Raw genomic sequence first — 13,287 nt, forward strand, 5'->3', positions numbered from 1 at the left:
TTCATTGTGATTTTATTCAAGGATCTCCCCCTCCTTTCACTCAGCTAAAATGGGCGAGAGCCTATCTGTGGACTGCCCCAGGGCATATTTTGCAGCTCCTGATGCCAGCTCTATCAGCCTCTTTCCATTCATGCCGAAGTGATGAAGCAGCAGTGTTGATAACCAAGTGTCATCATTAGTGTCCAGGGTTAACTCGTCATACGAGGATGGCATTTGACGTCTCTTGGGAAGGATGTCATCCATACCTGTGTGGAGAGATTCATTAAATATTGGGGCAGCTTGTGTATTCTTGTGGGTGCTACCTTTATACCCATGTGTGGGTGTACAGCAAGGAGGCATTTTGTGCTGAACGTTCAGGAGCATGGCGGAAGGTGTTCCCAAGGGTGATGGAAGGCTTTCCATGTGGAAGACCTGAATGCGAACAAAATCCTTCTTATTTATCAAGCTGCTGTGTGGTGTTGACAGGTGAAATGACAAGACTTATTGAGGGAAAGGAATTAATTGTGTCTGGGACCTTACAATAAATCAAAAGTAAAAGTAAGAACCAGTGTAGCAGACCTGTTGGCAGTAGCTAATGCTTGTTAAATGATCCTTTCCTTCTGAAATACAGAAATGAAAAGTAACTGTTGCCAGGAGTTATAAAATGAAGGCATGACTCAGAAGATAGATTTATTATCACCTCAGTATCAGTGAAATTCAGCTTCATAAACATAGGTTAATCTGCTAAAACCTTCTGTGCTCTCTCTGGGGGAGAAACCTACCTATTTCAAATTTTGTTTAAAGATCTAAAATAAGTCTTCTTGTCTTCTGAATAAATCATCATCTCTAGGGTCACTAATATTCATCTTTTTTTTCATTGTTCTTTCCTATGTGGATTTATTTTATTTATTTATTTATTTATTTATTTATTTCTATGGGTTGTCATGGGCTCTTCTCATCCCTGCAGTGTAATTTCTCTTCTGGACTTGTAGGCTTTTTTCATCACAGTTCACCATATATTTCACCCATGTTTCTACAGAAACTCATTACATAGCACAGGCTGCTGCCAACAAGAATATTTAGAATACACTCTGCCTTTGTCCTCCAGTGCTGCCCTGCTCACCTATGGTGGGTGAATAATACATCTGAGTGAGAGGGACTTGGATCTAAGGTTACTACGAAAAGACCTAAGCCCTTACACGACCAGAATCAGTGCTGCTCCTTTCCCCTTCCTCTCTTATATGGCTGATCAAATGTTAGGACTATACTTGTCAGTTCAAACTAGCATTAAAAGACATAAAAATGAAAATCCAAAATTAAAAAAAAAATTAGTAATATAAAGAAAATAAAAGAAATCCTGTAAGACGAGCAAATACATGTGTCATCTCTGTGACTGTGTGGTTGGGTTCTGTGCTACCTTGAAAACTTCTCCAAGACTTCAAGCTGTCATGGAAACAGTGTAGTTGGATCCTTAAAAAAAACCCCCAAAAGCCAAAAAGACACACAGCTCTTTTGTTAGTGCTGACCTTAGAGTACCTCTGTCCTCTGTGATTAACTGATAACTTTGTTCTAAATAGTATCAAACACATCTGAGACTAAATTCAGGATTCTTGTGTTCCTGTTTTGCCCTGCAATTTCTCCATCATTTTCCATCTTCTAATGACATGATTCGATGGTTTGCAAACTGTCCTTTAAATGTTTCTTAAACTTGAGGTCCACTGCATTAGAGTGTGTCTCTCAAGATTTAACAATGCTGTATTAGGAGAGGAAAATATTCTTGATATATGAGTCATAAAGTGGTGAGGAAGTGTGTTTGCTTATTTTGATGCTGGTGTGATTTTGCATGTGGTACTATTGCATTTGGTCCTCTGTGCACCACAGTCAGTGCTTAAGCCGGTGAAGGTTTGGATTACATCAGTACAAGCAAGTCTTAGAGTGGCAGAATGAGTTTCTGCTTTATCATAGAATTGCAGAATGGTTTGGTTTAGAAGGGACCTGAAAAGTTGTCTGGTTCCAACCAGAGACAAGCCAGGTGTTCGTGTCAGGGGGAAGATGGATTTCTAAAGCACTTGAAGGCAGAAATGAGGTGGGTGGAAGTCCTTCATGGTAGGACTGTTCAAGCATGGGAGTGGTACTTCAATCATTCTCTGTAGCTCTGTTACACACAAACACGCTTTCTCCTGTGTTTCTTAGGACCAGGTAGGAAACCAACTGATGTTTTCTTAACACCAGTAGGTAAAGTGGCCAATCCCTTCCTTCCTCTGTGATAAAAGAGGATATACTCGTTGTTTAAGGGCTACTGTGTGAGCTTTTGATTGCTTGTTATCTGGGATTTTGCAATGAGTGAGCTCAATTTTAAATTTACCGTCTGTTTTCTGGACTTGGATGGATTAATTTTAAATTCGCTTCCAGGTTTTCTTCTTGAGCAAGGGCACAGGCAGGAACTTGAAAAGAAAAGCCACCTTTTTTGTGCAATTCATTGTCAATGGTTGTATCTCTGTCTACCAAGGTTTATACAAGTTTGCATCACAAAGCAGAAAATGATGGTGTTTCTTCTGTTACTCTGCCAGCTGCAGTTCTAGCAAAGAAATGTCTGTGGCATTAGGACATGTATGAAGAGCCATCTTTTTACTTTCCCTCCTACTCAGTTTCTTGGACAACGGATTGAGATTCTGAGCTGGGTTCACAAAGTAATTCCTGAACTCAGGCTTCTGTTTTCATTTGTTGCACAACTTGAATTTTTCTACAGGTGGAGCATTTGTTGTATGCTGAACACATTGCTGTAGTACAGCCAAATGAAAGTAGATATGATGTTTTATTGATCCTATTCCTGACATCCTCTGCCTGCTGTTTTTCTGCAGGAGTTATCTACACAGCTGATATTCTTGACCGGGAGACGACCAAATCCTACTGGTTGACGGTGTATGCAACTGACCATGGTGTCGTCCCACTCTACACTACCATTGAAGCCTACATTGAAGTGGAGGACGTGAATGACAATGCCCCTCTCACCTCCGAGCCTATCTATTATCCAGTCGTCATGGAAAACTCCCCAAAGGATGTATCTGTCATTCAGATCCAAGCCCAGGACCCTGACTCCAGCACTAATGAAAAACTGACTTACCGGATTACAAGTGGAAATCCCCAGAACTTCTTTGTAATCAATCCCAAAACAGGTAACAAAACCCTGTTGCCTCAGGCCAGTGGGAAAATGCAATTTACATATTTATCAGCTTTCAACCCTTCAGGGTGCACTGGTGTTGCCTTGCTTTCCATACCTCTGTTTTCTGGTTGCCAATGTGACTAAAGCATCTTGTACATGTCTAAAGCATTCTGCTTTGCATCGGTGTGCGAACGCGCTGGCAGATGATGCGCTGCAGATGTGCTGCTGCAGCAATCACTCTGCCCTGGGTCACTGAATTGCTGCTGGCTGTTGCCTCTTCTCTGTGTTTCTAGGGATGAGACTGCTGCACTGAGTCTGCAGAGCAATGCTAGGAGGCAGATTCAAGCTGTTGCAGGTTACAGAGCAGTGTTTCATTCTTTATAAGCTGGTGTAGCACCACTGAAATGGGTGGCATGACGGCTGTCCAGCACATGTAGTCAGGCATCCAAAGTAGGTGGATTTAATTCTAGAGTTTGCTTTATACAAAAACACAGTTTAGATGACCTAAAAGTCCCTCTGGCCTTTAAAAAAAAAAATCCATGTGATTGTATTGATTTGTAACAGCTGGAGATGTAGCCTGTGGGTGCATTGTGGCAGAGATGGTGATTGTTTTAAGTTAAAATACTGTTGTTGGCTGGCAGTGGAGCATGGCACCCATGCAGAGCAGCTCTGCACATGTCTGTACCCTAGGTGCCTTTGCTGAATGAGGTTGATGAAGAAATTGCCCCAGGAGATGTAGCCTGAGGTCGTGGATGCTCTGCTGGGTGCCTACCTGTGCTTGGCAGCAGGTGTTCCTCACTCCAGCATGTACCCAGCTTTCCTCACTCATTGGGCTTGTGGGGACCCTCCAGCATGATCTGCAGCTGGAGAGTCAAGGGGGTCTTTCAGAGCAATATGCTGATCTTTATGAAGGCAGTTCAGAGAATTCACATAGTGCTCCTTCTGGTTGTTATGCTCCTAGTTTTGTTCTGGGGTTTTGATTTTTTTTTCCCCAAAGGTTTATTTATATCTGCAGCAAATTTCTAAACAGCTAAAAAAAACTAGAAGGAATAGACGTGAGAGGGAACATTTTAAATTTTCTGTATGGAAATGATGTTCATTAAATAGGTTTTCAACATTTGGTTGGGCAATCCTATTGCAATGTGTGACATAAGAAGGGGTCAGGATCTTCTCAGGCATAAGCCCAGGTGAAGAATTATGGAGAATGTATAATCACTGTGTTCAATCTGCTGAGCCCTAAGGCACATATCTCACTTATTTTTAACACTTGGAATGGCCGAAGATGCTCCTCCATCTGCATCCCTTCTCCCCCTCCCCACCCCATAAATCCCATCTGGGCAAAGTAGCAGAGTTAGGACTCACAGTGTTTAATGCTTGTGCTTCCCTTCCATCGGCTCCTCCCTCAGAGCAATCTGCTCAGCACAGCCCTGCTTATCTGCCAGGGTGAGCCCATGACAAGGAGCCGGGCATGTGGCAGCCCTGTAGCACCCTAGACTGGTGGCACACCCTGTGGGTTGGCTCTTTGTCCCTCTGGAGAGCAGGCAGGGATACTTTTTCCAAGCAGTGAAATCTTATTCTCACAGTTAACACTGACACTGGTTAATCTTCATTTGCTCGGTGGAAATTTCTGGCTGAGAACTTAAAGGCTTCAGGATGAGTAACTTTGCTGCTTGGGCAGCTCCCAAAGGACCCCCCTTACACTCGGTAAGCATCCTTGCTGGTGACTGGCTGTGATTTGTCATAGAGAGGATAAATCATCCCCTTCTATCCAATTCAGTGCCAATTGCAGGGCAGTGAGAACTGGGCAAGGTGGCCTCTTTGAGTTTGTTTTGAAAACGATGAGGCTGACAGAGAGTGTGTGTGCAGAGATCCCTTTTCCCAAAGGGAAGTGCCAGGCCTTGATATGAGAAGGCTTTCTCCTGATGGGATGCTGATGTCCGAGAAATAAAAGCATAATGGATTTTCCTAGAGAGTGCCCCTGGGGGTCTCTGACAAGGCTCCTTTCAGCCATCTCCCTGCAGTGCACTAGTTATCTCTAAGACAGTAATTTACACTCCAGTTGTTTTGTACAGGAGACTTCTGCACACACACAAGAGGTTTGTAGTGTGCCAGCCCTGCACGCTTGCTGGGATCCAGCACAGCAGTAACTCACGTAGAGCGTCGTACAGCAGCCCTAAATGCGACAGCATGCTGTATAATCAAGATGAAAAGGTTTAATGTGAACCCAAATATGCTGCGATTGCTGCATACGTGGGCTGAATGAGCATGCTCCTGCTGTCCGGGGAGAACAGTCATTTGAGAAAGGGGATCTTTTATTTTCTGTGTCACTTTGGAAGTTTAAACACTGCCAGCAAACTGACATCTTACTCTTATGAGTAATCCATTGCTGAGAGGCAACACGAAGGCAGCATCCTGCATTCTTTGCATCTTTTAGTGGGAAGCAGCAGAAGAGATGGGGAGTTTGCTGGAGCATAGGGATGTTCTCAGTTGTCTTTGGAGGTCAGCAGTGACTGTGTTTGCCTTCCTCTGGAGCTCTCTTTCAGCTGCCTTGTAGCTCATGCAGGTCAGTCAGGTTTATGGAGGCACAGGGACCACTACATGTCTGATCAAGCAGGGACACAGGGAGTCCAGGTTTTGTTCCTGGTTCTAATTCAGGATCATAATTGCAGCCAATTCTCACACTCTTGATTGATTATCTGGATAGCAGAAGCAACATTACTCCTTGTGTGCTGTATCTGTAGACAGGAGAAACCTCTTAATAGACAAGTTGTCACTTCCTACATTTTTATAGACTGGCACAGCTCACAGTGGCTATTTTAGGCAGTCAAACTGCAAATGTATCGCGTGCATTTGGATCTGTTTGAAGGCAGTCTTCAGACCTTTCAGGATTATTACCTGCGGCTTGCTCTGTAGGTTTTAGAGAAATGAAGAGTTGCTCCTGCAGGAATGAAGAGCTGCTAAAAAGCCACTGATAGCAAGATTTGGGCATTGAAGTCACCCTGGGCAGCTCATGCTCTCGCTGGGGGCTGACTCTGTTGCGGGGGCACAAATACATGGTGACAAGGGCCCTCCTCTTCAGGCTTGGGGTTTATATGGGTACTCCAGGGAAGAGGACAGGAACGTGAGCAGCCCACCCATGTGTGTCAGAATTGGAAAGGCAGTGTGGGCAACCTCCCATGAAGGCCTTTTTTTTTCTCACCTTGATATTTTTATTAAAATACAGCCAAGCAGCAGTTTGCGCCTCGGTACGCCCTTTTATCTCATGAGCTGATATTCCTAGGTACAAGTACTAAGTGAATAATGTAGCACATGAGCACGTGTGAAACCATAAATCATTCACTCTGGAGAACAAGGCAGCCTTGTTCTGCAAACTAGTGGACTCTGCAGCCTGAGTGTAGCAGGTCCAACAGAGCAAGCTGGGATTTTCCTTTATAGTGGGCAAGAGGAATATATTGCAAAGTACAGTTTTGTGAGGAGGGTAGGAAACATGTTTTTCCAAAAAGTTGAGGTGACTCTAGGGGTTACATGACTACAGGGAAAGGCATTCCCCTGGGCATTTGTTTCCCAGCTGTGTATACACGCAGCAGCAATGGAGGCATTCCTGGAGCTCAGCATCTTGAGCAGCTGTGAGTCAACCCAAACCCTGGTGTGGCTGCTGGGAGAGCCAGGGCTTTTCTTCATAGCTTGACTTATGTGCTTGGGAGGGCTTAGGGTTGCTTTGGCAGAGCACAGGGTCACAGGACTGTGCTCCTTTGTGGGTGGTGTGAGATGGGGAGGACAGCAGAGCTGCTGCCAGAGCAGCCTGGGGCTGACCAGCTCCCAGGAGTGCCACATTTGGCCTGAGCCGAGTCAGTTACTTCGGGGTGAGAGGCATATGGAAGAAGGTAAATAAAACAGAAGATGTAGTTAATAAAAAAAATTGATTGATTAGAGCTGTAAATTCTTATTTTTATTTCATGTATATGGGTGTTAATTTCACAGCACAGGGGTAATTTACTGCATTGATTTATTATGTTTCTGAGCTTTGGAAAAAACGAATTTTAATTCAAACCATTGCATTATTTTGTTTAGTGTTAACATATTTTGAACAAACCCAGTAAGCTTCTCTTCAGTCTTATGTAGATTACTTAAGAGATTCTTTAACACGACAACAGACCAAATTTCACTCTTGTGCACATTGTTACTAATTAAGTTACTCTAAAATTATGCTTGTGTGTCTGGAAAATCTGCTTACACCTTGCTTAGCCTTTTGCTGGCACCATTTAAACAGAGGGAGACCCCTGGCACCCCTGAAATAGTATTTGCTGCAGTGGTGAAGGCAGGATGCACTAGAAGGTTTAGAAATAGTGCATATAGGTCAGTTAATCTTTGCAGAGCAGCAATACTCTGCCTCTGGAAGTTGTCTCTGAACTGTCACATCTGCACCTAGATTTGTAAAGACTCTGGATATTTTCATGCTGAAGTAGTATTAATATTTATATAAGCTAATACAGGGTTAGTTAGTGTCAGAATTTAATTGGTATGAATGCTACTCTTCTTAGTAGGCTGGGCTTTGCTTTCTTTTGCACTCACAAAGCCAGCTGGCGTAGAATCCTGCTGGGTCTGAAAGCCACGTTTGCTCTGCCATACTCAAATAGTGCTTCACCCTCCTGTCATACATCCTGATTTTTATAGCCACTTCTCTTTGGTTTGTCCCAAGAAATCTTTGCTCTCACAGACCGAGACAAATCCAGTGGTCTGCTGCTGCTGCTCCACATCCTGATGGCTGACAGCAGTACAGCTGCTGGGTACCCAGTGCCTCTTTTCAGCCCAGAAATCACAGAATCACAGAATGGTTTGGGTTGGAAGGGATATTAAAGACCATCTAGTTCCAACCCATCTGCCATGGGCAGGCACATTTTCCACTAGACCAGTTGCTCAGAAGCCCATGCAGCTGGGCCATGAACATTTCCAGGGATGCAGCAGGGATTATCCTTCTATCATTATCCTTATCTATTATCTATCATTATCTATCTATTATCCTTAAATATTATAGCTGCTGTTAGAGCAGACTTTGAGGAGGGGATTGCTCTGGGCAGCTCTGGAGGGTTTCCCAGTGGTCCTGGAGGGTTTCTGGGTTTCTCAGCCTGTTCTCGTGGTCAAGGGACACTCGCCTGTCCTGGCTGCTCCATCCATGCTGCTAACTCTTAATAAGCTTCTTCTGAAATAAGATCTTCCATATCTTCTAAATTAAGGCCATTAGCTTTTTTGGGGTTTTTAGTCTAACCTGCACTCTTTCTCCAGGATATGCTTTAGGTGCTATAATGATCAAATCAGAAAACGTATTTTGAATTTTGATGGCGTTGCTGGTCATCTCCTTCCCACTGGGTGCTCCTTCTGAAGGATGTCTCCCTCACATGTGTTGGCCATAGAGCCCTTTTTGGCAGCTCATGTGTATGATAAAAATCAGCTCTGCAAATCATGTCATAGCACAAATAGCTCAATGCTATTCAGCCTGTAAGTGTCCGTGCCCTGTCCAAGAGCAGACAGGATCTTGCAGAGGGAAAAGACATTCATTATGGGGCTCTCCATTCAATGGTGAATTTGAGGAATTGGTCTCCCTTTCCTTCTGTGCTCTTTAACGCTGTTTGTACAAATGCTGAGTTCACCAACAGTTGCAGAGTCCAGCCCATCACTGATATGTGACCATAACTAATACAGATTCTTACAATGTAATTCCCCTACCACATTAGCTGGCTTCCATTCTCTGTAATTTATGTTGTATCAACACACGCTAAATGATCTACTTTCTTTGCTTTCACTTCTCTATTATTTAAAAGCGTGGCTCTCAATGACTTCTTTGTAATAACACTCACTGTTAAAAATTGAGCTTTGGAGCATTCTAAAAGCTTTTAATTTCTGCTTTGGCATGGCTTATTCTTTACTAGACACCATATTTTCAGTGGTTGGAGCCCAGGGTTAACAGCTGGAAAACCAAAGGACCATGGATGTTGGAGTTACGTGCTTAATCACAGTGGGACCGTTAAGTGTGCCAGGCACTGTATAGCATATTAGACAAAGTTCCTCCCTTAAGGAATTTGTCATAATAACAATAATAATAGTAGTTATTAAGAAAAAAGAGGAGAAGAAAAAAACCAGGGAGGAGGATGTAAATCAAGTCCATCTGCTTGCCAGGGCACGTTTATTCCCCAGAGTAAATTTTCAATTAGATCCTGAGCTGCAGCACAGCAGGGACATGAACTCTTCTTTTGACTTTGAGTGAGTCACCTCACCTCATGGTTTTTCTTTTCTTTTCTTTTTTTCTTTTGGTTTTTTTGTAAGTGGAAGTATTTTCTTGCCTTGTGTGATTGTCCTGTAAATTAATTCACAGTAGACAGTTTGCAGATCAAATACGCTCTGGGAATGCAAGCTATTGATTTTTCAGGCATCCTGGCGTTAACAGACATGCATTCACAGTCATGATTCATAGGCATGAAAAAAAAAGAGGAGCATCACTTCCAAAATGGTAGGATGAAGAAGATTTTAGACTAAGTATTGTCTAATGGCCAGGCCACTGGTTCCGCTGAAAATGACAAAATTTGGGCTCAGCCAGCATGTCTCTTCCCTCTTCCCTTCCTCCCTGGTAGTGATTCCCTTCTCGATCTGTATATGTTTTCTGTGGAGGGGATAAAGGTGTGAGCTGTGTCACCTCAGTTGCAGCTACAGTAATGCTGCTTTTAATAAAATAATAAATCCAGTTTTATGATTTCTCTTGAACAGACCTGATTTCTGCTAGCAGTGGGTTTTTATTCATGAGGCACTGAATATGGTTGAGATTGCTGGATGTCTCTGGTATCAAGTGCCTCTTTTAAAATGGCATTTAAAGATACAGTATTTCTTATAAATATCATTTCTTTGTAATCAGCAGTTTTATACTTGTCTTACAGAAATTTTAACCTTTTTTTAGATGTCCATGATGATTTTTTTAGACCTCTTTCACAGTAAGAAGTTTAAGGAGTGTTCCCATTGCCTTGACTGGACAATTGTGTTCTCACTTACTCAATGCAGCACCAGTTTTTAATATGAACTCCCTATTTCCTTCAGTAGAGACTTATTTCTGAAGGGCATAAACATGTCAAGGCCCAGTGGGACAGCTTTTTCTGATGGAAGACGTTGCTGCCCAGTAACCAGACAGCTCCCTCCTTTCCTGCCCCAGCACCAATTCTGGAACAGCAACAATTTTGCCGCTAATCTCATAAATCTATGTTGTTGTGTATTACATCAGTCACTTATTCTTTTCAAAAACATCAGCAGAGCATACCTTCTGCCTATTCAGAAGCAGCTTTGTCTATCAGCTTAGCTGTGAAACTCATTTTTCTACCTTGTCAGGTCAGTTTCTGTATTCGTAAATTTCCGGAAGTCATGGCTAGGCAGAACTGATCAAGAAATCACCTACCTTTTTAAGATGCTGTACTATTCCTTCAGTAATTTGTAGTTAGGGCTGTTCCATTCACTTCCAGGTAGCCAAATTCTCTTGTTAGTATTCTTATCAATGTCAGAAGGACAGTTGAGCTTACTGGGTGAAATTGTACCACAAGTACTGAGTAACAGCCCTGTTAAATGTAGGCACAATGCATATGCTACGGATACTTGTCATATCCTGCCATACATTGATATGATAATACCAGCAAATGTCCCTGAATTACAGTAATTGCTTGTGGTCCAAATCTGAACTCTGGCAGGAGGAATTAGGATGGTGAGTTAGGGATACTGAGGTGTGGAGCCTGTAAGCTTGGCGTTCATGCAGGGGTAGGAGTCTGGAGAGGGAGTTGCCAGGGAGGAAAATAAAGCTGTGATGTTAGCCCAGAGGAGGTGAAAGCTTCAGATGGGGGTAGATGATGGGTTTCCTTTTTCCTTTTTATTTCCTACTTCTTTTTAATCAATCAAGTAACTTGTGTTTATCTTTTGCTCGACAGTCAAAGTTATTACTGGTGTCTGTGGTGTTGGATGCTGCAAATTCCAAGCAGACAACATTAAATCAGCTTTTTCCCCTTTTGCTCAGTTGCAGTGAATAGTCACATTGTCTTCTTAGAACAGGCACTACTCATGGCTTGAATAGTGTTTCACCTGGTTGTGTGAGCAATTTCTAAAATCTCTTTATGGACTGGAAGTTAGAGGCAAGGAATGTAGTTCTGGTTTACTTTTAGTTAACATCTGATCCTTGGTACAAACAGTGATATTTCCTGTTTGGAGAATTAGATTGACCTGTGCTGCATGTGGATATTAAAAAAAATAACGTAGCTCAGAAATGGAAATAAAAAGAGAAGGCAACTGGGAAGGCAGGTGTGTTTGCATAGGCCATAACGATGTCAGTAATCACCAACTATTATTTCTTCTTTGTCTTCCAACATAGGAGGTTGTGTCAGCACCTATTAAACTCCCGAAGCCTCATCACCTCACAGTTCAGCTGAACTAGTCTGTTCAAAAATTAAGCTTAACAGTGGATTGTGTTATTTCCCCTTTTTTTTTCCCAACTCTCTGTTTCCATCAGAGTTAAGCTGTTATAACAAAGATAATTATTTTCTGTGAAATTACTCTCCCCTCCTTTCCCCTTCCCCTTATGTTAATGAGAGTGTTTTTCTTTTCCTGGGAAGACTGACACAACTTCTTTGAAATTAGTGTTGTTGCCAGTTAAGTATGTGACCTTATCTGTGTAATTGTACAGATCGTGCTGCCATATGTCTGCATGCACAGAGCTTAATTTAACCAAAGACATACATGTGTAAAAATAAAGCAGAATCTGGGGGTTAAATATCAGAAGAGCCCCCTAATCACAGCTTTCACATTATACACAGCTTTCTACAGAGCTCTAAGAGCTCTGAAGTTAGAGTTTAAAAAACCCTCTTTACATGGGACCATGCTCTTGTAACCTTGTTTTTACATTGATTGTCATGTGGATTCTACTATGCCTCTACTTCATTGCTTGTTGTACCTACTTGATTTCTCCCTCTGTGGCAGCTAAGTCCTTCATGCTGTTTGGTAAGGTAGAATAGGACCATTTTTACTTTTTTACAAGGAGGGAACTGATGCAAAGGAAGCAGCTTACTCATCCAATGCCAGCAGTAAAAATTGGGTTTTAATTTGCCTTCAAAGCCAATGGCCACATGTAATGCAAAGCCTTGTGGCATGGGTCCAGCCCATCCTGCCCTGCTAAATCCAAGGCTGCCCTGGCACCAGTGTTTTCTACTGTGTGCGCAGAAGTTACCTGGGCATGTTGGAGCCCCAGCAGAATGTATTTCCTATCCTGTTTCCAACTAGCCCACCATTTCCCGTCCCTGCCTTTCAGTCCTTCCTCACCTTTCTTTCTCTCCTGCCCAAAGGCAAGCCTGGGTTGCCCACAAGAGAGAAAGAATTACAGTTTGCACAGGGACAAGGAGTCTCAGATGGCTCTGTTGGAACCTGGGCATCTAAGGGCTGAGTTGACTCTTCTCTTTTGAGTGTATGAAGCAACCCTCTTCTCCATCAGCCTAGTGTGGTGCTGTCACGGAGCAAGGAAGCAAACCCAGAGCTCTAGAAGTCCCCCACTACCCCCAATAATCATGATCTTTCATTTACTTGTACTTTCTATGCAAGAACGTTTCCTCGTTGCTTCCTGTGTGTATGAGTCAATGTCATGACATACTGTGGGTTTGTTGCCTTCTAAGAGAAATTTAATGTTTGTGTCGGATGAGTTGCGTGCAAGGAATCTGTGCTGCAGTGATCTATTTATATGGTAATTAGCAAGTAGCTTTGCAGCTCTTAAAGGGATTTGGTTTGAAAGCTAAGTATTATTTCTTGAATTTTAACTTACCAACAGTGTATAAACAGCAGTGCACATGCACATTTTTTTTAATGTAGCCACAATACCCAAAAGATAAATGTAAGTCTGCTCTGCAAGAGAATATTTTGGCTATAATTAATTTTGCTTCCATTCACCATATGCTTGTATTTTCTGACCTTCACTTTAATCACAGACTCTATGTAATAAAATGTGCAGTGTTAAAACAAAAGTTGCTTAAAGAAGCACAAGTGCTTGTGGTGCTACATCTTCAGCTGAATTATGTGGTTTGTGCCACCTGAGAATTTGACCGTCATAGCCTTAAGAAGATATTATTATGGAAAGGTGC

The 13,287-nt window shown here is 42.6% G+C and overlaps 1 protein-coding gene across 12 annotated transcripts in view; it reads left to right on the forward strand.

Moving 5' to 3' along the window:
• The window catches only part of FAT3 (FAT atypical cadherin 3), a 407,855-nt gene that overhangs the window by 186,426 nt on the left and 208,142 nt on the right, over positions 1 to 13,287 (forward strand). For all 12 annotated transcript variants that reach the window (XM_048294524.1, XM_048294523.1, XM_048294534.1 and 9 more), the window contains one exon: positions 2,841 to 3,155. In XM_048294524.1, the coding sequence (XP_048150481.1) occupies positions 2,841 to 3,155 (315 nt within the window). The remainder of the gene's footprint in view (positions 1 to 2,840; positions 3,156 to 13,287) is intronic.

The sequence above is a fragment of the Corvus hawaiiensis genome, chromosome 2 (genome assembly GCF_020740725.1).
Source record: "Corvus hawaiiensis isolate bCorHaw1 chromosome 2, bCorHaw1.pri.cur, whole genome shotgun sequence".
NCBI lineage: Eukaryota > Metazoa > Chordata > Aves > Passeriformes > Corvidae > Corvus > Corvus hawaiiensis.